General features: G+C 56.0%; 10 protein-coding genes across 10 annotated transcripts; 6 read left to right on the top strand and 4 right to left on the bottom strand.

Annotated features, from left to right (window-relative positions):
* Positions 1-849: 849 nt before the first annotated feature.
* On the bottom strand, positions 850-1,944 carry IWZ02DRAFT_284616 (uncharacterized protein). Its single transcript, XM_066763692.1, has 2 exons — positions 1,561-1,944; positions 850-1,411 (listed from the first exon to the last, which is right to left on the bottom strand). The coding sequence occupies exons 1-2, from the start codon at positions 1,725-1,727 to the stop codon at positions 895-897; spliced, it is 684 nt and encodes a 227-aa protein (XP_066622639.1). The 5' UTR covers positions 1,728-1,944; the 3' UTR covers positions 850-894.
* Positions 1,945-2,012: 68 nt separating this feature from the next.
* Positions 2,013-3,691, top strand: IWZ02DRAFT_284575 (mannitol-1-phosphate 5-dehydrogenase). Its single transcript, XM_066763690.1, has 3 exons — positions 2,013-2,117; positions 2,189-2,302; positions 2,358-3,691. The coding sequence occupies exons 2-3, from the start codon at positions 2,235-2,237 to the stop codon at positions 3,463-3,465; spliced, it is 1,176 nt and encodes a 391-aa protein (XP_066622638.1). The 5' UTR covers positions 2,013-2,117; positions 2,189-2,234; the 3' UTR covers positions 3,466-3,691.
* Positions 3,691-4,598, top strand: IWZ02DRAFT_284593 (uncharacterized protein). The gene has a single exon (XM_066763691.1). It carries the CDS (start codon positions 3,917-3,919, stop codon positions 4,451-4,453), a length of 537 nt encoding a protein of 178 aa, XP_066622637.1. The 5' UTR covers positions 3,691-3,916; the 3' UTR covers positions 4,454-4,598.
* Positions 4,599-4,744: 146 nt separating this feature from the next.
* On the top strand, positions 4,745-6,154 carry IWZ02DRAFT_378522 (uncharacterized protein; the record flags this gene model as incomplete). Its single annotated transcript, XM_066764992.1, has 1 exon — positions 4,745-6,154. The coding sequence occupies one exon, from the start codon at positions 4,745-4,747 to the stop codon at positions 6,152-6,154; it is 1,410 nt and encodes a 469-aa protein (XP_066622636.1).
* A 3,293-nt stretch (positions 6,155-9,447) lies between these two features.
* On the bottom strand, positions 9,448-9,920 carry IWZ02DRAFT_433685 (peptidyl-prolyl cis-trans isomerase pin4; the record flags this gene model as incomplete). The annotated part of the gene is made up of 2 exons (XM_066766313.1): positions 9,448-9,602; positions 9,707-9,920. The coding sequence occupies 2 exons, from the start codon at positions 9,918-9,920 to the stop codon at positions 9,448-9,450; spliced, it is 369 nt and encodes a 122-aa protein (XP_066622635.1).
* Positions 9,921-10,151: 231 nt separating this feature from the next.
* On the top strand, positions 10,152-11,255 carry IWZ02DRAFT_284545 (uncharacterized protein). Its single transcript, XM_066763689.1, has 2 exons — positions 10,152-10,375; positions 10,421-11,255. The coding sequence occupies exons 1-2, from the start codon at positions 10,256-10,258 to the stop codon at positions 11,081-11,083; spliced, it is 783 nt and encodes a 260-aa protein (XP_066622634.1). The 5' UTR covers positions 10,152-10,255; the 3' UTR covers positions 11,084-11,255.
* Positions 11,256-12,329: 1,074 nt separating this feature from the next.
* On the top strand, positions 12,330-14,774 carry IWZ02DRAFT_284517 (F-box/LRR repeat-containing protein 2). The gene has a single exon (XM_066763688.1). The coding sequence runs from the start codon at positions 12,428-12,430 to the stop codon at positions 14,558-14,560; it is 2,133 nt and encodes a 710-aa protein (XP_066622633.1). The 5' UTR covers positions 12,330-12,427; the 3' UTR covers positions 14,561-14,774.
* Positions 14,775-16,492: 1,718 nt separating this feature from the next.
* Positions 16,493-19,759, bottom strand: IWZ02DRAFT_469989 (putative zinc metalloprotease; the record flags this gene model as incomplete). The annotated part of the gene is made up of 2 exons (XM_066768762.1): positions 16,493-18,308; positions 18,357-19,759. 2 exons carry the CDS (start codon positions 19,757-19,759, stop codon positions 16,493-16,495), a joined length of 3,219 nt encoding a protein of 1,072 aa, XP_066622632.1.
* Positions 19,760-19,885: 126 nt separating this feature from the next.
* Positions 19,886-20,806, top strand: IWZ02DRAFT_284511 (uncharacterized protein). The gene has a single exon (XM_066763687.1). It carries the CDS (start codon positions 20,176-20,178, stop codon positions 20,773-20,775), a length of 600 nt encoding a protein of 199 aa, XP_066622631.1. The 5' UTR covers positions 19,886-20,175; the 3' UTR covers positions 20,776-20,806.
* A 1,302-nt stretch (positions 20,807-22,108) lies between these two features.
* Positions 22,109-22,628, bottom strand: IWZ02DRAFT_491124 (fungal ATP synthase protein 8-domain-containing protein; the record flags this gene model as incomplete). The annotated part of the gene is made up of 2 exons (XM_066769717.1): positions 22,109-22,273; positions 22,461-22,628. The coding sequence occupies 2 exons, from the start codon at positions 22,626-22,628 to the stop codon at positions 22,109-22,111; spliced, it is 333 nt and encodes a 110-aa protein (XP_066622630.1).
* Positions 22,629-22,700: the final 72 nt, after the last annotated feature.

The raw sequence follows: 22,700 nt of genomic DNA, 5'->3' as shown, positions 1-22,700 counted from the left end.
AATCAGGACCATGTTGCACGGCATTGGCGTGACGCCATCTCAATGTTGTTCACTAGGTCAATGACAGGCAACGAAATTTGCTCTGGACATTGAAGTTTGCTATGATAGTCTCTTCAGCAGATAGGTAAGAGGAGATATCGGTTTGTTCTAAGGAGCCAAAGTTGTGCATATCAAGGTATCTTGAAGTATGACCTGCTGCAAGATGGGCAGAGCTCTCAAGAGCTCCCAAAACGATAGACAGTAGTGCTTGAACGCGTGGCTTCACTGGGACTTAGAAGACTCAAAGCGGCAGAAAACATTTAGCCCGGTAGCCCAGAATGCAGAAAGTCACTCCTGGCAACCAGCCAGCTACAGAGACACGTGAAGCATCGATTGGGCGGGTTGGCGGTTGGGGTTCAGCATCTATGCATTAGCGGCGATGCTGCGGGTGGCGGCCGGGAGAGATCCACGAGGAGATGAAAATACGACCAAATGTAAGCTTGTGGTACCGAAGGGTCGATTCAAGTAGGCAGGTTGGCTGTCAGGTTGCGTGACAAGCAAGCGTTGGTTGGGATGACCGAGGTAGACAGCCGTCGGACATGTTGCACTTGCAGTGACTATGAGGCCGCGGGGGCGTTGAGCCGGAGGCGGGGTGTAATTGTGTGGGACCTGGTGCCGAAACTGCGCGGTCCTGTCGACAGAGACAACACAGAAGAGTGGGAAGGGAAAAAAGAAAATGGCGTCGTCAGATTTTTTGACAAACCAAAATTGCAACGCCATGCGCATGCAACCATCAGGCGCTTCGGGCAAGATGTGGCAAGATGAAAACAAAGAGACGCAGGAGAGGAAGACGGAGAGAGGAACACATGTACGCTCTGCATGGCGAGACGAGGAGTTGAGGCCGGAAGCAGACAGTCATAGGCGCTTTGCGGTGCCTGGGAAGGCAAAGAAAAGAGGGCTCGGTCGTCCGATGCAGAGGAGGTATAGGTGGTGATTGGCCTCGGAAACGGGTGTACGACGAATGTTCAATGTTGCCGCGCTCGCCGCATGTATGCGGCTGTATGTGTGGTGCGTACATGAGTGTGCGGTGCAACCTGCCACGACAACGTCAGCCTCTCGGAGTGTTTGCTGCGACGGAGCGTGGGAGCGTGGTGGTGGTGGTGAGGTGCCGGGGTTCGGCGACGAGTTGAAGAGGGGGATTTTGCGGCCGGGAATGCTGGCGAAAATGGGAGGAGATTTGACAAAGGGCCAGCCGGTCCAAGGCTCGATGGCGTGCCGACGGGAGAGCAGCACAACGGTCCCGTCAGGTAGCGTGCGAGAACAAGTGGTAGGGTGGTAGGGTACCGTACCGGGGGCTGCCAGACACGAGGCTTGGGGCCAGCGGAGCCCGGCGACGAGGGGGCTCTGGCCAGGGGGTGGCCAGGGTGGGTTTCTGTCGTCACTCGTCAGCAAGACGTTGGCGGCGCCACTCGAGGTCGATGACAGGACAGCAGAGATGTCACGATGTCTGCCATGAAATCATCTGCTGGTGGTTTGTTCGGCGCCGGAGGGGTTCGCGAGTGGAGTGGTGGAGCCCCGTACCGTGGTTTTTGCGGGATGCCGGGCAGTTTGCGGGATTGCGGGATGCGACACTGCGGCCAATGACGTATGCAGCAGCGAACAACCAACATGAAACCCGTCGTCGTCGTCGGGTCGCAAGGCATTAGGAGTTGCGTGATTATTCGCAGGCGGCGCGCGAAAGAGGGCATTTCCACCGCGACGAGCGCACGGCGTCTGGCGCAGCGGAAGGATTTTTGGGTCAACGGGCTCGGGCGCGAGGGCGATGGGGTCGCGATGCGATGCGATGCGATGGAGAGAGCAAAACCAAACGATTCGATCCGTTCGATCCACTTCGACCTTTTTTGTATCACCGCCCAGTCAATCCGCCTGCCACACTGCCACGCCACGCCACGCCTGCCATTTGCTCCCACACTGCACCCACCCATTGGCCCGCCCACCCCGCGTATATAATCCATCGTGCCCCGCCGCACCACCGTTCTTCCTCGTCCATCCATCCTCCTCTCTCAACCCAATCCTCTCTCTCGTCGACCTGACCTCTCCCTCACGACACCAACAACTCCACTCTACGCACACACAACGTACGTTGACATCCTTCCTGTCCCATCGCTTTGCCCATCGCGCCGCCGTGTGCTAACCTCACGCCCTCCAGACACCTGTACCTCTAACCACACGTTACCAATTGCACGACTCTCACCATGCCTTTCGAGAAGAAGGCCGTTCACTTTGGCGGAGGCAACATTGGCCGTGGCTTCGTCGCCGAGTTGTAAGTTGGCCCACTCCTCTCACCTCTACTACCGTCGCTGACATGCACCACTCAGCTTGCACAAGTCTGGCTATGAGGTCATCTTCGTTGATGTCATGGACAAGATCATCGATGGTCTGAACGAGACCCCAAGCTACACTGTCACCGAGATTGGCGAGGAGGGCGAGAAGACCTTCACCATCGACCACTACCGCGCCCTCAACTCCAAGTATAAGCTCGAAGAGGTCATCAAGGAGATTTCCGAGGCCGATGTCGTCACCTGCGCCGTTGGCCCCAACATCCTCAAGTTCATTGCTGAGCCCGTTGCCAAGGGTATCGAGGCGAGGAAGCTGGACTACCCTCTGGCCGTCATTGCCTGCGAGAACGCCATCAATGCCACCACCACCTGGCGCGGCTTCATCGAAGAGAGGCTTTCGGACGACACCAAGGCCAAGCTCGCCACCAAGGCTCGCTTCGCCAACTCTGCCATTGACCGCATCGTCCCCCAGCAGGCCCCTGACGCCGGCCTGAACGTCAAGATTGAGCGCTTCTTCGAGTGGTGCGTCGAGCTGCCTCCCTTCGACGGCATGCAACACCCCCAGATCGACGGCGTTCACTTTGTCGACGACCTCGAGCCCTACATTGAGCGCAAGCTCTTCACCGTCAATACCTCTCACGCCACGGCCGCCTACACTGGCTTCCACCGCGGCAAGACGTACATCCACGAGACCATGCAGGACAAGGACATTAACGCCATCGTCCGCGCCACCGTCAAGGAAACCGCTGCCCTCATCATCAAGAAGCACGGCATTCCCGAGAAGGAGCAGTACGAGTACGTCGACCAGATCATCAAGCGCATCTCCAACCCGGAGCTCAAGGACGACGTCAAGCGCGTCGGTCGTGCCCCTCTCCGCAAGCTGTCCCGCAAGGAGCGCTTCATCGGCCCCGCCTCTCAGCTTGCTGAACTTGGCCTGCCCGTCGACAACCTGCTCAACGCCGTCGAGATGGCCCTGCGCTTCCAGAACGTCGAAGGCGACGACGAGTCTGCCGAGCTGGCCAAGGTGCTCGCCGACAACGACGCCAAGTCGGCCACGACGAAGCTCACTGGTTTGGAGGAGTTCCACCCTCTCTACCCGCACGTCCTGAAGAGGGTCGAGAAGGTCAAGGCCGAGTCCAAGCTCTAGATTTTCCTTTGTTTACGACAGCCGCATGACTGACGACCTGATGCATGCATGGACTATGACTTTTTCTCCGCTTGTTTCCATTAACATTCGAGGTCTTTTCTGATCTCCCTTTTCCCAGGGGTCTCGATTCCCCTCTACCCCCCTTTTTTTTTATTTTTTTTTTCCCCTTCTTCTGGGTTCACGGAGCGAGCAAGCGGCACGACGGGTTCGATGTCGCCGGATAGCAATGGCGTAGCTCGAAAAGGGCTGGATGGTGGAAAGGTGCATCATGGCTACGAGGTTGCTTTGAACATGGAAGCGTGGAAATGATGCCACATGGATAGATGGCAATCACAAAAAAAGATGATTGATCTTGATGTTCCCGATCGACCTTGTGAATTGCGCGTCGCGTGCTCATCTCGCGCAGGGTGCGTGCATAGCTTGAAGCGCGCGGGAGTCTGTGGATGCTTGGATGTGGTTGGGTAGCGTCGGGAGCATGTTGAAAAGGCTATTTTTTAGGCGGAGGTGGCAGAAGTGGTGTGTAGCTTGCGTGTCAAGGTCGACAATGACAGCCCGGGTTGACGTGAAGGATGCGAAACAATGGTCGGAGAGGGCGACTTTTGCCAGGACATGTAGCACCACACCAGGGCGCGAACACGTACTCATACAGCGCAGCAGACGCGTCCCCAAGGCGCGCGACGTGATGGGGCGGCGATGGGATCCCGGGAAAACCGTCTGGAATGGATGGAAGGCCTCAAGGCGAGCACATCAGGGCGGGCCCACTGGCCTTGACGTCACGGCCGCCAAACCTCAACTCCCCCCCGTCCCCCGCCGTCGCATCCCGTCAACCTTTTGGCCCCCGTCATCACAGCGACATTCCACAATTCCTGCACGCCGCCGCCCAACGACGATCCGACACCATGTCTCGTCCCAGCTGCCAGGCACATTTCGTGCTCGCCATTCAATCGGCGGAGGTGCGCCAGCGAGGCCTCGAAAACATCCCCCATAATGATTGATTGTCTAACAAGCTTCATGTCCGCAGGGATTGCTCTGCACGTCGTGCTGCCGTCGACGAAACTTGTCCCTTCCTATCCTCCACAGCTTGCCCGCCCCGAGTCAGATCCAGTGTCCCAAATAGCACAATCCCTCCCAGCTGCCGCGTTTCGCTTTTGGCCCCGGTCTAAGCAATGGGCCGAATTGACCAGCTTCGCTGGCATAATTGCCAACCTTTCGCCCCCTTCCACTTCACGATTGTGGTCTTGTTGCCTCTCTCCTCTGTCTTGGTTCGAGTTGAACCGCCATGTTGCCACAAGTACTCCACATTTCCAAGCGCACCTTCTTCCGCGTCGTCGCCATCCTCCTAATCCTCGGGACCCTATGGCATCTCCGGCAATTCTCGGATCGTCTCGACGTCGAAGCAATTCGTACTTCGGCCGCCAGCTACTTTCGCCATGAAGAAGGGGCCTCGTGTCCGCCAATGCCGGGTATGTCGGACATGCTGGTGGTGCTGAAGACGGGCGCCACGGAGATTCCGACCAAGGTCCCAGTGGCTCTACACACGGTCTTGCGTTGTGTGCCCAATTTGGCAATCTTTTCCGACTACGAGGAGACCATTGAGAACCGGCCTGTCCAAGATGTTCTCGCGGGGATACCCGACGACATCAAAGCTTCGCATCCGGATTTTGAGCTGTACAATCGTCTTCAGGCCGGCGGCGGCCGCAGCTCAATATCTAAGCACGAGCTCGACGAATGGTTCAACGCGCCGAATACCCAGCAAGGACAGCAAGGAAATCCGGCCTGGAAGCTTGACAAGTGGAAATTTCTGCCAAATATCGACGCCGCGATCGACCGCATGCCCAATGCAACCTGGTATGTTTTCGTGGAGGCAGATACCTACATTTTGTTCCACAATCTGGCCGATTTCCTCAACCGCTACGACTCCCGAAACAACACGCCTCTGTACCTGGGCGAGCCGATGCAAATTGGCGGGGAGGTTTTTGGCTACGGAGGCAGTGGCTACGCGCTCAACGCCGTCGCCATGCGCCAGGTCAGCAAGCACCGTGCGGACAACGCCAAGACATACGATGACTATACGGCTCAACACTGGGCTGGCGATTGCGTCCTTGGCAAGGTTCTCCGCGATGCCGGTATTCCACTCACCTATGCATGGCCAAATATCCAAGGAGGAAAGCCGTCGGAGCTTGACTGGGGTTCGCAAGGCGCTACCGGCGCGGCGGGAAAGACGCAAAAGCTATGGTGCTCTCGCGCAGTCTCCTACCATCATGTCTCAACGGAAGAGATGGCCGCCATGTATCGCATGCAGCGGTTAACCGAGGATGCAGGAAAACCCCTCAAGCTCCACCGAGATATTTTCAACAACTTTGTCAAGCCCTTCCTGGTTCCCGAGGTCGATGCATGGGACAACCGATCCGAAGAGAAAGTGGCGAGAGAAAACACGATGGATGTCCCGATCGAAAGCTTCGTTGAGTGTCGGCTTGCTTGTGAAAAGAGCGAAACCTGTCTGCAGTTGGCATGGTCCATGGATGGCGGATGTCGCCATGAGAAGAGATTGAAGTTTGGAAGGCCGCAGGATGGAAGCCAGGCAAGGGGAACTTCGAGAGTGACGAGTGGGTGGATGATGGATCGGGTGAAAAAGTATATTGAAGATCTGGGGAATTGCGAGGCTGAGCTTGAGTGGGCTGGGTCATGAAGAAAACGCTGTTGTGTGTATTCCCTTAACTAAGAGATGGGCGTTTCCAGTGGACAGGAGGAAAGGTCGGCGTTCATGACGGGGATATGTCTCAAGATTCTCACTGCGATGTCGTCGAGGAGTCATCGCGCTTTTCCTTCTTCTCTCCGGGATCATTCGGGTTGACCGGCACTTTTGAAATCATTCCATTTCGACGGGCTGGTGGTGTAGGGAGCAGCCGAGCATTGCTGCTCTAATGTTCCTCGGAAGCCTCCTGGTACTTCTTGGTCTCTATATCCATTTTCTCAACTGGTATGGCCACTTTCTCGTAAAATTTACCAAGGTCTTCAACGGAAATCTCACTCTCAGTTATGTCTTTGTGTGCGACTTCTATTCCATCGCGATATTTCGAGGACAAGGGACCCGCTATTTGCCCCTGTTGGAACCGGAAACCATTGATCTGCAGAAGCTTATCTGCAGTATGCAGCGCTGTTCTCTTGTTTGTTTTTAACTAAGTTTGCTGACAAAACTGCTGCCAGCTGGAAGACGTTGGATTGCTCCCCGTAAACTTCGCATTGATCGGGGACGCAACGGCAGACTCCAAAAGATCGGGTTGGGTCGGCGCCGCCCTGGCGATGCGCCGAGCATGTCAAGTTTGCTACCTGCGGAGCGGTGAGGAAACGGACGAGTTTCGAAGTCAAGACTACCATCTCTGATCAGCATATTACCTGGAATGCCCTCAAGACTCACTTGTTTCGAACCAACGATCGAAACAAAAGAGCATCAGAGCTACGAAACCAAGCCTCCTCAAGGCCTGGTCTCTAGCTGCGACGCGACCTCTTCTCAGCCGATACGCCATCGCTCCTGCAAAAGCTCCAAGTGCTCTCTCTCTCTTCGCCATTGCAGTCGGCTTGCAACAGGCATGCGTACGTGGAAACCATGTCCCGTTCCCGTAGCAAACTGGACAGAATAAAAGGTCTTCAATTGACCATCCGCTACCACCGCTTCCCTCGGACGTGTCTCAGCGTCCAAATTCAACGACAAAGCTTGTTCTGATGAGCCTTGAGGACTTCCGGCGCATAGCTGCATCTGATCGAATTAGTAGTCTTTCGGTTAGAACGATTCCAATGCATCTTGATGAGCACGACTGGAAGTGGTTGATAGTTCAGCGGTCATCGTTGTACTGTACAGGCTTAAGTGATGTACATGCCAATGTGTCTTTCGGTTTTTGTTTACCAACCCCAGGTCTCAGCTTCAAGCGCAACGCGAACAGTTGAAGTCTCTTCCGAAGCCCGCTAGTGAAAGATGGGAGACGGGGACTAGCGGCGGTCTTGTCACCCTTTTTTGCAAAGCATCGGCAAAGAAGTCGCCTGCGGTCGACATCCCCAACGTCTTGATCACCTTCCAGGCTTCTACACCGACGCCTTCGATTCACCAGCACATCGCTACTCTACCTGACCTTCCTGACCTCGGTCTCAAAATCTGCTCATTGAAAGCTGCAGTCGTTCGATTCTTTTTTGCGAATGTTGCGTACAGTTGCAGGCCCATTGCGTCGCTCTCTGCGTCGCCAATGTCGCCGAACTTTCCATCGCAAAACCGGGCGCTTCATCACGCGCGATTCTCAAGGCCCGGAAGGAAGCTACCCGCTCGATTGTTGAGATCTTTGTCGCAGATGCGCACCACAGCTTTGTACTGCTGTGGTGCACAAACAGGTTGGCAACGAGCTGAGAGAAGTCGCATCCATGACAAACGCCGAGACGATGCCGTTGACGTATCACCACAAGTCGCGTCACTTTGTATTTGGTAAGCTTAAATCTTTCCATAGTTTGCTATGGTAAACTACTTCAGGCGACTGTCCATCTCCTCGCTTGGAGGTTTTTCCAAGATCTACCCGTCCCGCGCGAGTCGGAGGGCGAGAAGAGCGCTGCGACGTTGTGGGTTTCTCTGGTCTCAGATCTCATCACACTGAATGGAACTGCCGACCGTGAGACTCTTCTGTTTTTAAAGCGTATCGGAGCTAATTGTCCGACTGGATGAATTTGCCAAAATATCATCAGATACATGTTGTCGACTGAACCAAGTTACCGACCAACTGAAGGACCGCTAGTCGAAATGAAACGACGCTTTTCTGAACTCTCTCGCGCGTTTCCGGACGGCTGTTTGTCGGTGATCCCATGTGCCCTCAGCCATCCCGAAGGATAATTCTATTGCGGCGTCAAACAGAGTAGACGAAGCCTCACACTCTCTGAACGACCATTTTTGGCGCGCTCGGTCTTCGTCGCCACTGTCTCGTGATGCACCGCCGATTCCAAGGCATTCTTCGACAAGAGAGGCCAAACGCGCAGCCTGGATTACCCAAGCAGACTTGCGACGATCAATCAAACTCTTCAACGAATGGGTGAGCCTCACCCCGCCGCCCTTGTTTCGAGGAAGAATTTCCGCCGTCATGCCTCAACGCCAATGGTTGAAGTGCGGGTGAGTGACTCTCACGCTGAGCCTTTTCCCCTTATGCCATGTGGCGCGAACCCTCCACGAGGAACCCAACGAATTTTGGTCGACGCGCTCATGGGGGTTGGAAGGAAGGAAACAAGTGTCTTAACCATGCTTCGCTGCTGCGCTTCCCAGTCGAGGTATGGTCTGATTCCGCCGTTCTCAATGTTGAGAGCGGAGCGAACCCTGGGGGTCGTAGCTTTGTCGCGTCCGAGTGCAGCTCGCAGTCTTGATCTTGTTGACCTTCTGACGCTAGTTTGGGCTGGATCGTCTTCGCGACCGACTGGTAGAACGCAGCTACCTAGCTCCTCCACCCGTCATGCGATTGCTGGCGGTCCCGACGTGAGCTGTCGTCAGCGGGTACTGTAGTCCTCGCCCGGTCGTGATGGCTCTGCCACTTCCAATCGGACGCCGTTCATCCGAAGGAAGACGTCTGCCGGGATGGATTCTAACATTTCACATTGTGTTGGGTTTGCGCGTGCAACTCGCATTGCGTAAAGAATTATCACTTGTGATGAGTTAAGAAAATGGAGGGTGCGTGAAGCCATCTTCAAATCTTAAGGGAAGGGATAAGTAACAAGACGTAGGTAGAAGACGTAGGTAGAAGAAGTAGGTCAAGATGTAGGTAGAAGACGCCATCAGGCTGAGATCCTCAATCAAAGTAGAACCGAGGATCAAGACCATACCGACCAGCTGACGTTGTGACGGGGGCGTCGAGAAGAACGAAACAAGCCGAAATGATGATGGCGCATGGGAATGTCTGGTTTTCATGAGGGTATTATGCGGTTCAATTGCTTTGTGATTGAGAATCCTCACGCACCTCCTCACTTCCTGCCCTCGACCATGACAATATGGTAACCTTCGCTGGTCTTGACCTCGGCGTACTTGGGATTGGCCGTCGTGCTCGGCTCCAGCTCATATGCGGCCTTTTCGAATTCGGGGAGCAAGCTTCCGCGCGTCTTCCAGCCCAAAGATCCGCCTGTAAAAACGGCCTGTCAGCACCATTCTTCCACCAACGACACCGGCAAGACTGGTTGACGACCACAGCGCGTGCGGGCTCCAGAAAGAGGGCAATGCACGCACCTTGTCGCGCCTTATCCTCCGACATCTCCCTCGCCACTTCGTCAAATTTGGCGCCGTTGCGCAGCTTCTCCAGTGCCTCCTCCTTCTTGCTGTGTTTTTCGCAGAGAATGTGGCGCACGTTGATGCTGGTCGCAGGCTTAAGCTTGCCGCCGCCTTTGTCGCCGCCGGCGTCTTTGCTGCCTTTTCCGCCAGCTTGCTTGCCTCTGGGTGCCATGGTGTCTTGAGTGCTGGTGGAGAGGACGAGGCTGGAGGAGTGGATGGTGATGTGCGAGATTTGGGTTAAGAGAGGTGGGGCTGACGTCGTGGGAACGGAAGAGGGCGGGGTGGTCATAGCTTCCATGTCAAGCTCAACACCAGCGGATCGCAGGGCATTCCCCGGCTTCTTCTTGCAGCTTTCTCTCTGCTTGTTTGCGTTCGCTTGCAAGATGCATCAACTTCTGGCCCGTCAAATGCTTTGTTGCTCCGAATCAAGTGCTGCTCGATAGCCCGGGCTCGACTTGGATTTACGGGTCTCACGCACGAGATCTTCAAACATCACCCACCATCAACATGGCTGACAACCTCAGCAGCGAGGGTCTGGAAGCGTGGCGCATCCGGCATCTGCCAGACGCCATGTACTACATCCCCGACTTCATCACGGCATTCGAAGAGGAGCAAATCCTGGCCAAGGTAACGCTCCACGGCGCTTCAATCCAACACTGTTAACCCCAACAGCTGCCGCCAAACCGCTGGACAGTCCTCTCGCACCGCCGACTCCAAGCCCATCCGTCCACCCTGACGGCATCCAATGCACTGCTCGCCGCGCCGCTCCCCAACTATCTGACTACCAGCCCGGCGCCGCTTCTCGCGCGCTTCGAGCAGCTCGGCATCTTTTCGCAGACGCCGCATCAAGGCCCGAACCACTGCCTCGTCAACGAGTATCGGCGCGGCGAAGGCATCATGCCACACGAAGACGGAGCTGCCTACGCGCCCGTCGTTGCAACCGTCAGCCTCGGCGGCACAGTGGTGTTGGAAGTGACGCCGAAGCGGCGCGACCAATTACACATGGACAGCGAGAAAGACGCAGTCGAGGCGTTAGGTTCAGACGAGCAACAGCGTACACACAGGATAGTGTGCGCTCCGCGGTCATTATTGGTGACGGTGCGGACGGCATACACAACAACGCTGCATGGAATACCCGATGTGCCAGTGGACGAGGATCTGGGGCCTGAGACGGTTGCGAATTGGCATTCGCTGGGGCAAGAAGCTCGGGAAAAATACGCGGTGGCTGGAGGGCGCAATGAACGAGAAACGAGAGTCAGCTTGACGTTTCGGGATGTGCTCAAGGTGGCAAAGGCGGGAGGATTGGGCAAGCTTTTGGGAGGAGGGAGGAGGTAGCAAGGGATTTGGGGCAGTGCTCTCTGCCCCGACCAGTAAGAAGCGCGTGCTTGGTGTTTGAGGACACTGGGACATGAGAATCTTCTTTTCGTCGGTTTCGTTGGAAGCAAAGCCGTCATGCGCCTGGTCGAAAAAAGATGGTTCGCTGGAGAATTCTTTGTTCAGGGTCTTATCTACTGTACAAGAATAGCCACACGGACATGATGTTCCCAGACGCAGCTGACGGGTGGGCTATGCTGAAACAGATAACCGTATGTATGCATGAACAGGATTCAGGGCCACAGGTACTTAGAGTTCGGTGAACACATGAGTAAGGCAAGTTGAGTTGGTAGACCAGTAGAGCGATGAGGACAGGCACGATAAGGATTGCGCAACAGGACGAAATGCATGTTTGCCATGGAACGGATATAGCCGATGCGGTGAGGCAACACAGTGCAGCGTGTGCAAATTACTTGGTAACCTTATGGTCCAAAGAACAGACCGGAGCAAAGGGACCCTGCATGGCGGCTCGAGGATCCATCCATCCACCTTAGCAACGGAACCCAAAACGGCACGGCCAGAAGCGCCACGACGGGTGCGCGGCGCGAGCCTTTGGAGCGTTCCTCTTGCACTTTTGGAGCAGATGATGGATTGAAGCGTGACGGCAGCTCATGATCCACCATCTTACCTTACCTCTGCTTGCCCAGGGCGAGGGGCACGTGGCGTGTGGCGTGTGGCGTGTGGCGTGTGGGATGAATTCCTGGGGAAGATAACGTGATAGTTTGCGATAAGGAAAGTAAGTGGACATTGCCGTAGACACCAGAGACTCTCTCTCTCTCTCTCTCTCTCTCTCTCTCTCTCTCTCTCTCTCTCTCTCTCTCTTTCTCTCTCCCATAAGGACCCATTGTCTCACACAAACTGTTAGCAAGGCAGTGGGCAGCTGCGTGCGCTAAGGTTGTGCCTTGGGCTGACGACGCAGTCTACCTTGTCTATGTTACCTTCAGTACCTACCTTACATGTACCTACCTACCTACCTACCTACCTACCTACCTACCAGGCCCAGACGGTTTGCTACTCACTGCATCCCAACACCCACCCCGCTTCGCTGCATCCATCCATCCATCCATCCCTCCACCTCCTTCTCCTCTCCAAGCCTCGCTGCCGCTGATTCATGCCTCTGCGGCTCCAACTCCAACCTCCGCTGCCTGGTTGTCCTGCTTCTGTCCCACCAACCAGTCGGCGCCGCATCGCCCTCTCTCCTCGCGCTTGTCTCCGAACGTCTCTCGCTTCATAACCCGCCCGCTGCTTGCAGCTCCCCAAACCACACCACCCGTCATACCAACCCCATCGTCTAGCCCGCCGCCAATGGACCAGCCCACGTCCATCGACGCCGTCGTCCAAACCGCTGGCGAAATCGCTCCCGCGCCCCCCGCACACTCTCCGAGCGATGCCATACCCATCGACGGCCCCAAGCTAAAGGGCCGTCACAGGATCCTCCAAGGCTTGCAGCGCATGGGTTCTTCGCCCACTCTTGCGAGAATGGGCAGAACATCTTCGTCAGGATACCGCGGCGGAAAGGCCTCCATGTCTTGCGTTTCTCTGTCCTCTGTGGGCTCTTACGGTCATTCTTACGGCAGCTCGTGGTCCTCTGAGCTGTCAAACGGCTACTCGACCGCCCCGACCTCTGCCTCGAGCACTCCCAGCCCCGATGCTCATGCCTTTGACAAGGTCCGCATACGATTCGTCGATGCTCCAAACAGTCCCTCGTCGGTCGCTCTGCCCCCTGATCTTCGGCCTGCCTCGAGGGCGGGCGCCTTACCAGGAGTCGACGAGGACTATTTTTCAAGGCCAGCCAAGCAGATGAAAACGCACCAAAGGCGTCCCAACTTCAACTTTTGGGCCGACATGCCCCAGGAGCTCCGCATTGAGATTCTCAGTTACCTTAGGCCCAAAGAAATCGTCTGCGCTTCGTCCGTTTCCAGAAAATGGCTCGAAATGTGTTTTGATGGGCAGCTTTGGGCCAGGCTGGACACCTCTGAATTCTATCGCGACATTCCCGCCGACGCTCTCGTAAACATCATTACAACCGCTGGACCATTCGTTCGGGACCTCAACCTCCGCGGCTGCGTACAATTGCGAGACCGATGGGCACAAGACGGCCTGTCGGAAGCATGCCGCAACTTGCAAAACTTCTCTCTCGAAGGTTGCCGCATCGATCGCAGCTCCATCCACTGCTTCTTGTTACAAAACAACCGTCTCGTGCATATCAATCTTTCCGGGCTCGCGGGCGCCACGAATTCCGCCATGAAAATCATCGCTGCCCACTGTCCCAAGCTCGAACACCTCAACGTATCTTGGTGCAATAACGTTGACACCCGGGGTCTTCGCAAGGTTGTTGAGGGATGTCCAAATCTCAGAGACCTCCGCGCTGGAGAAGTGCGGGGCTGGGATGACGTCGAATTCATGAATGAACTCTTCACGAGAAACACGCTGGAGCGGCTGATTCTCATGAATTGCGACAGCGTCAACGACGAGTCTCTGTGCGCCCTCGTCGAGGGTGTTGACTGCGAAGTGGACGTCTTGACCGGCCGCGCCATGGTACCTCCCCGGAAGCTCAAGCATCTCGATCTCACGCGATGCCGTGGCCTGACGGACGCTGGCATCAAGAACTTGGCTTACAACATCCCATACCTCGAGGGCCTGCAGCTTTCCAAATGCGCCGTCTTGACCGATGGTGCCCTGCAGGCTCTCCTCCCGACTCTTCCAAGCCTGACCCACCTTGACCTGGAAGAGCTCGACGAGCTGACCAACGTCACCCTTCAAACTCTCTCCACTTCTCCGTGCAAGGCGCACCTGTCACACCTAAGCATTTCCTACTGCGAGCTTCTTGGGGACGCTGGCATGCTCCCTGTCCTCAAGTCCTGCACAAAGCTCGAGACCCTCGACATGGACAACACGCGCATCTCGGATCTTGTGCTCGCCGAAGCCGCCTCCATGATGCGCGCTCGGAACCGCGTTGCACGACCGCTGAGCGGGTCCGAAAGACCCTGCATCGGTCTTCGCATCGTCGCATACGACTGCGCCAACGTGACATGGACTGGAGTACGCGAAGTGCTCTCGCGCAACGCCGAAATTACGACGCCACCGCGCTCCACCAACGCTGACTCGACGACCCAGGCAGCGCCTGCCTACCCCCGCGAAATAATCCAGCTCAAGTGTTTTTACAATTGGCAGCCGACTGTCGAGGAGCATACCAAGCGCGTGTTGCGCGGCGAATTCGCATCGGCGGCGCGTCTGGAGCGCAAGTGGGCCGACTGGATGATGATGAACGAAGAGGCGGGTGTTGGCGGAGCGGGAAACCGCCGGCGCAGGCGGCGCGCGCGCGAAGCTCAGGCGCTGCATGCTGACGAGGAAGAGGGCGGTGGCCTCCTCGTTGGCGTCGGCCAAGGGCGTCGGAGGAGAGCGCGCAGCGGCCCCGGTGGTTGCGTCGTCATGTGAATTGACCTTGTGAATACGGACCGGACTGATTGGATTCGACTTGATCCCACTGGCATTTTGGGCGGACTTGGGGCATGTTCAGCATCGCTCGCGACGACGCACGAACCGCACTTTCGTGTGTCTATATGTACGGCATGAAGGCAGGCAGCATCGGTTCGATGGAAAGGACTGCTGACGGACGGATTGATTGATGGACACGTTTCGATTTCGAATATATGGCGACTTTACAGCGCAAAGTCTACACAGCGCCTTGTTGGTACGCTGGGCGATGATGGGCAGGTACCGGTAGGAGTATCTTTCTCTCTGCATTGGATATGCCGTTTCCATTTACACGGGACGCAGGCAGGTACGCGGAGCATTCAGTGGGGGGTTTTTTTTTTTTTTTTTTTTTTCATTGCTTTCACCAACGGCGAAACGACAAGACGGTATGGTTTGGGATGGGTTCTGGTTCGGGCTTCTGGGTCGCTTCGTTTTTTCCCTACACGCTATCCTTTTTCTTTGCGACCTATTGTTCCTCGACGGGATGATAGGACGGGTCAGATGGGTAGGCGACTACATTCATAGCAATTTTCCATTGCTTCTTCCATTCTGGCTGCACTCTGCAGGTGAAGTCTTTCGCTCCAAAGGGGGAAGGGTGTTTCAGGGAACAGTTCTTTGCGCTGGGTACACCATGCCCCCCCCCCCCCCCTCCTACCTCGCGCATTCTCTTCCCCGTTCTCCTCGTCGACGCAGGGCCGACAGTCTGACAGACACCAGCACCGAGACACAGCCTCGGCGGATGACCCAAGCACCACCACCATCATGGTGACAGGCACAAGCAGCAGCTTGCTTACTTACTATACCTAGCTTATTATGCAGCTGTCACGCCACTCGGTGCCAGCCTGCCACCCAGACCGTCATCCATGCACCTCTGCGGCAGCCTAAGTGCGTATGTAGCTCCCGGCACATGTATATATATATAAATATACACATATGTACGTCACTCTGTCAACGGCGCCGGGCGCGGCCAAGGTGGAGCCAGCTGATGTGAGTGAGCCACATACCGTCTGGTGGTTCGGCAGTCGCCAAAACGCCGCCCCGCATACGCTACGTAGGTACGTACCTCAGTTTGGTAGCAGGAAGCGTTGCTTTGCGGCGGCTCCACACATTTGACCGCGACGGGACGGGAGCGCCGGGGGACTTGACGTCACTAACTAGCCGGCCGCCACGAGGTTGGGTATGCACCTGGGCAACTATTTAGGTGTCCTACTAGGGACTGACGGGGCTTTTAGTTGGCGGCGGCGCGGGAGTGGTTCTGTAAGTGGGTGATTCTATCGCATGGGAAGGAGGGGGTTGGGGGGAGGGGAGAAAGAATATATCAGTCCACCCATATTTTACTTAGTCGCGCATTTCCGCACTGAATGAAGGCAATGTCTGGTCGCTTGAAGGAGTACCTACCTACCTACCGTGTCGAGAACAAGCATTTTGATGAAACAAAGACAGGGATACTACTACATGTACCCACGATGACAATTAAAGGCTAAAAGATGGCAAGGCTCAAGATCCAGTCAACAGTGTCGAGGAAAAGGGAACCGCAGAAAACTGATGTTGATACATACAAGCAACAGAGCGTACATGGATACATACAAAGATACATATAGCGTCGTCGTCGTCGGTATTCGTTCAGTCTGTCATTGTTCATTCTGTTGTTGACTTGACGTGCTTCTTCCTGTCCGTCAGTCCTGCAATCATCTCATTGTTTGTCTCGTTACCGCCGTCGTCCCTTCCATCAGCAGTCGTAAATGACATGTGATGCGTGCGTTCGTTCGTTCGTGCGTGCGTACGTGCGTGGCTTTCATATCCATCCAGGCTTTGGTCCATTCACTCTTTATTCCATGAGCGAGTGCGGCTAACCCCAACAGCAGTGTCTCTCTCCAACATGCGCGAGCCCACCTAAACGACAAAGCGCTTCGACCCCTCGACCAAACCGTCGGCAAGCTTGCTCACAATTGCCCAGGTCGGTGCCATGGCGCGCACTTCGTCCAGGGCGGGAATAGTACCAGGCGTGTTGGCATCGCTCCAGATGCACACAGCGCGGCCGTCAAGGCCGTTGGACGGAGCAAATCTGTCGTCTTCATCCTCCTTGCCCGAACCAAAACTCCTCTTGGCCAACAACAGCTCCCCCGCATGTCCAGAGAACGAGCCAGCCACAACGTCCTGCGGCCACCGATGCCGTCCACTGCGACCTCTCCCAGGACACCTCCGACCCTTGCAGCGCTCGCCTTCGCCGTCGTCATTCTCGTCGCCATCTTTGACATCCCACTCAACATCAACGATCCATTCCCTGTCCCACTCGCGACTCCACAACCGCGCCTCTTTGGTACCGCCAGCGTCCTTGTCTACGTGGTCGAAGCGGCCGCTGGTGCTGGCGCCGCGGGCGGAAAGAGATGTGGCAGGCGCGCTATCGAAGAAGAGCCGGCAGCTGCGCGTGTTGAGGCCTGAGATGGAAATCGTGGCGGCCGTGTTGGCCGGGTCGTCGCGCGAGGCGTTGACGTGCACCCACGTGCTGAGGAACTTCAGGTCGTTGGAAGGACGCGTCACCACGCCTTTGGCTCCGGTCGTATAGTTGGCCTTTCGCGGCACGACTTCTGGCATCAGACCTTGCCATGCACACTTGACCAATCCGGCTCTGTTCGCTGCGTCGGGCGGTCCGCACTTGACCTCCTGGCCCGAAGTGCTCGGCAGCTGCTTGACGACCTGTTGGACGTATTTGTCTAGGCCTGTCAGAGATACTTCGTTCCGGCCTGAATCGAGGTCGACGCGCTGGATAAAGTAGACCTTTAGCCGGTTGTTGAGGCTGAATGGGAATGCCAAAAGGTTGTACAGCAAACTTGCGATGCAAACAACAAAGAGAAATGCTGGAATGTGAGCAGTGAAGCGGTGCAGGAAGGGAAGGATTGGCAAAAGCAACAAGGCCGAAAATACTGCAATCATGAGATACACGAGCAGAGCCGATGACCCGTCGGCCATGGTCTGGTGCAAGGCCGACGTCTGCAAGAGTCCGAGCTGGCCTACGAGGATGATGTTGATGGGTCCGAGGATGAGCAGCTGTAGCAGCCACGTCCAGCGTGGCAGATAGCCGCTCCACGACTGCTCGCGAGGGAATGCAGGTGCTGGTATGCTTCCATTGGAATGACCGCCGTTGCCCATGCGGCTCGTGGGGATAGACAGGGCAGAGCGGGCGTCGATGGAAGCACGTCGCGAGCCATGTCGACTTCCGTAGCCCCTGGCGAACGTGGTCTGTCGATCCCCACGGAGGAGAGAAGTTGCCTCAGTGGCCTCGTCATCGCCACTGTTGCGTCGGTCCTCGCGACCTTTGTGTTGAGAAGGGTGGTCTGTCACCGCCGTGGCGGCTGTCAGGGGTCTGCTGGACGAGGGAGTGTGCATGCGGCGATTGTCTCCACCTTGGCTGCTGCCTTCGCATCCGTAGTCTGCAATCATTTGAACGTGCGTCTTCTTCTTGGGCAGGATGAAGAGCTCGAGGTACGATATGAGTAGAGCAAGGGAGATGGCGAAGCTGTAGATGAGAATAAAGTAGACCCCGGCAATTTCGTAGTTGTTGGTAGCCACTGTCGCCCCCACAAGGAGAACATAAAACAAAATATACATCCAGAGAATTCCATAGGCGCGAGTCAGGGCGCTGGGACGCATGGCTGCGCCTCCACGGAGAATGAACCAGGCGATGGAAAACCACGCAGTCAGCATCATACTATGATGAGGGTCAGCAGTTGTCCAAAGAAAAAAGGGAAAAACGTACGTCCAAACAGCATACTGACTGCTGTATGCGATTGCAGGATTGATCTTGGTAACCAGATAAGCCAAGCCAACAACGGCAGCTGTCGCAACGACAAAGGCAACAGGGAAGCGGAAGAATCCACGCCATCCATACAAGGGATACGCTTCGTCGTCGTCCGAGGAGTGCAGGTACTTTTTCCGGGCAAAGAGGTACCACTTGTCGCTCCTAGCGAGAGCAGCAGTCACGCCAATCAGGACAATAGGTGCCACTACCAACAACGCCACAGAGAGCGCAAAGAGCGTGTGAAGCTGGAAGACTGCAAACGCGCTGCCAAAGAGATCAAACCACACGCCGTCGCTGCCATCTCCGGTGCCGTCGGGGCCGCCTTCAAATTCTTCGCCCGTGTACGAAGTCAGGCCCTTGGTGGTTTCCAGAGCGCCGGAAAGCATATGCCACACCGAGTCGAGAGACGTGTCTCTGGCTCCGTCTTCGACCGTGTGGTACTTTGCTCGTGGCTCCATGAAAGCCACGTCGAGACCGCGCAGGCCCATGTCTTCTGTGAAGACGGAGTAGTCTGTGCCACTCCGAATGACACCCCGCTTGAAGCCGTCGGCGCTGATGACCGAGCCAAAAGGGTGTTTGCTCTTCTTGTAAAACCGCGTCACTTCGGTGTCTGTGCTGCGGAAGAGGGTAGCCCTGCCGCCAGCACCAGCACCCTCAAGGTTGAGGAAAGTGTGCGGAAAGTAGGACAAGGGGTGCTCCGTAAAGGCCTTGGCACCATTGAGCCAATCTTCCTCTCCGTTGTTCAGAAGAGCAACGACGCCACGTTTGGGCTGGTTTCCGGGCGTGGTAAAGTAGGATATCAACTGCAGAATGGAAATCACGCCAACGCCGTCATCCGTGGCGCCAAAGCCAGTCGAGACGCTGTCGTAGTGGGCATTCACCAAGACGCCGCCGGTACTGGAATCCTCGACGTTTCCGGGGATATCTTCGGAGCCCCGGATGTAGACCATGATGTTGGTCCCCTCAAAGTAGATGCTGGTGTTGCGGCTGGAAAACGTGACATTGGAAGTCATGTCGTTGTAGAGCACGACGGGAGCCTCGTCGACATTGCGGCTCTGGTCGGTGACAAAGGAAACATTGTTGCGTTTGAGGATGTCCTCGATGCGGGTCAGCAGCCAATTGCGGACCTGGTCGTTGCGCCGCGAGTTGTACGGATGGAAGCCATTGGACAGGTACTGCAAGTCGCGCCAGGACTCGGTCAGGTTGATGCCCGGGACTGGAGCCTCACGCGCGGGCGCAGACGGCACAACGTGATGGACGTAGAGCAGGCCGGCGGCGATGGCAATGTAGATGAGGCATGTCCAGAAGATCACGGGGAGCGGAGTGAAGGCCAAGGGATTTCCGAGACGGAGGCGCGCCATATGGAGAGCTGCAGGCCGTGATCAGAAGACGACCGACCGACGAGGGACTCTTCTGGCAGCAGACGCAAGGGACTGGCAGGCGGAGAGAGAAAAGGTGAGGTTGACGTCTGGCAGATGGATGTCAACTGCACGGTGGAGCGCGGGCCACTAGGTAACCAACTACCTCAGCAGCCACAGCTTCAGCTACAGCGATGGTCGCGGGGCACCCCGACTGCCTGACTGCCTGACTGCCTGACTGCCTGACTGCCTGACTGCCTGACGCCTCACGCCTCACGCCTCACGCCAAGGTCCAAACCAACGCCCTCGTCGTCTATCCCCGACCATGGTACCCACAAACTCGACCTTATACGAACACAAAACGAGTCCAAAGCCATGCTCCATCCGTCACCGCTGTTTTGCAATGGCGAATCGTCGTGATGAGCAGTGTCGCGGCGCTCAGACGCAATCGCTCGCCCATTATTTTACATCACCCACACACCACGTCAACCTCCTGGCCGACGATCCGTGACCGTCTCTTCCTCCTTCATCCCCTCTGCCCTATCAGCCCACTCGCGCCTTCAAGGCCCGTCGAGATCACAGCCAAAAGGCAAGATTCGCAGCTAAACGACTCGACAATCTGCAATCGAAACTTGCTTGTAGTCTGGTGCAACATCTCTTTGTCATGCCACCTCGCAAATCCACCCGTCAGCGCTGTCCCCTTTCCTCCAGTCATCACTGGATCCATTCGACGCATGCGGCATGTTTGCATTTTGTTTGGACGACGGGCAGCTTTCCAGCTAGAAAAATTTCTAGCTTTCCATGTTCGCTCGATCTGCGGCGCGTTTCCAAACCCTAAATGGTGCAAACGCGGCAAACGGCGCGTCCTTCTCTCCGCCCCGTCGCCCTCTCTCAACACCAAATACATGCACACAAACGGCATCTTGCGGCAGGCGCTCTGCCCAAATGCCTTTGTCAATCCACTCCGTAGTCCACACCCTCCGCCGCTCCTTCCGGCACTTCGTCAATCCAATCAATAACCTTTTCGTACCACGTTTTTGTATACCCACCATAGAGTTGTGTCCGCTCACGTTGGGTGCGATCAAACTCGGCTGTATGCGCCACAACAGGCTCCAAGTTTTCCCTGTCCTTTATCCAGGTCGATTCCTCGCGCCCCAATGCATGTTGGCACCGTTCTTCGCGTATCCAGGTGAGGATGCGGATCCCGAGACTGCTTTTTGGGTCGACCAATTCGAACATGGCCGTAAGCTCGTCGGCGCTCGGTGCCCGCTCGTACATGATGCATCTTAGCGTGTGAAATGGTTGGTTATAAGCGGTTGGGATGTAGAGCCTCGTTGCCGCCCGCATGAGAGGCCGCTTGCATAGTTCTGGTGCAAACACACGTAGCAGGCTAAGACTTATACGTGCAGTGTTGCCATCCTTGTGATATGGCGAGTTGGCCGGCATCGAGTGATTGATGATTTCGATAGGAGGCTTGTCCAAAAGCTCTAAACGGAGGGCCGGCGGAATGAGGCATGGCGAGGAAAAGTTGGCAGTCCCGTAGTCCGTGTGCACCTAGCACTGCTCGTTTTCGAGCTCGCGTCATTTTTGATAGACATTTGGAGCCCAGGTAGGCGAGCTTTGTGTTGGAGCAGCGACGGCTTCGTAGCTGAGGTACGGCTGGTACATCTTATTAAGAAGTTGTGGATGATTTCGTGGGAGGCAAGCGTAGTGATATCGATAAGAATTCAAGAGCTTGTGCCCACTTTGGCACTTTGGTGGAGTCGGGACTAATTTGTCGCTTTGGAGTCCTATGGCCCAATGCCGTCTGCTACCACGGAGAAGGATTTCTAGCCGGGCCCTGCCGAGGATATGTCGACAGTAATAGACTGACACAAAAGATTGAAGGGCGGCAAGGAGTGAAACTAGTAAGATGTTTGTTGGTGTTGACTCTGCCTTGGAAATCTGCTTGACTTGCTTAGGTTGTGGGGACTGGCTAAAAAGAAAGGAGCGAACGAGGTCTGAGAAGTGCTCCTTGCCATCTTTGATTTGCACGCTTTGAATCTGCAACGTGAGGCTCAGCGAATCAAATGACCCTAATTTACCGTGGTGTGACCTGGAACACGATCAAGCGCCAAGGGGCTGCAAAGGTTACCTAGTAAATCAGCACTGTTTCCCGTCCATCCAACATAAATACAGCGAATCACCACCGCGGTGAACCGCAAAGCTATGCAGACCTCTCAATTGCAAGCGTCGATGCAATTATCTACACGCCGGGCGCGCTATGCGGGCAGCAACCAATCTCAAAAAATGTCCCTCATCCCACAGCAAAATTGCTCTCTTCCACCCCTTGTCGAATCGAGATTCTCACGCTTAGAGCTTGCTGATGAAGAGACGGGCGCACATGCGGCGCACGTTCTGGGGCAGCAGGTATTTGGAGAAGACGTAGATGAGCGAGGGGAGGATGATGAAGCCGAAGGTGGCCTCGTTGACCCAGTAGAAGGGGACGAGCTGGGGCATGCCGGCGTAAAGAACAGTCTGTTGTGCGAAAAAGTCCATCAGCAACAATCCTCATCTCTTTGAAATACCCGCAGCGGTCTTGTCTGCGGTGGTGGAGCAGCACCCCGCGTGCGTTCCGGCACCGGAGCTTTGGCGCTCTTTTTCATCTGAAGCCTTGCCGCTTCCACAAACCCCAGCTTGAAGCAGCAGAAGAGAGTATCCGTACCTGGGCCTTCTCGGCGACGGTGCGTTCGACAAAAGGCTGCTGGGCCTGGCCGTTGATGTTGGGCGTGAAGGGCGCAACGCGGAGGCCGGTGCGGGCGCTGGCAGGCGCAGCGAACGCCTGGCGCTGGACAGCGCGGGTAAGAGGGCGGAAGAAGCGTGCGGCAGACATGGCTACGGTGATGTGCCCTGCGTGGTTCACAGAGTGTATTAGCGCTAGCGGTTCCGGTTGTGTAGGTCGAAG

The sequence above is a fragment of the Phyllosticta citriasiana genome (genome assembly GCF_038021145.1).
Source record: "Phyllosticta citriasiana strain CBS 120426 chromosome Unknown IWZ02scaffold_7, whole genome shotgun sequence".
NCBI classification, from domain to species: Eukaryota; Fungi; Ascomycota; class Dothideomycetes; order Botryosphaeriales; family Phyllostictaceae; genus Phyllosticta; species Phyllosticta citriasiana.
Note: the sequence above shows the minus strand (reverse complement) of the source record. Positions and strands in the feature narration are given on the sequence as shown.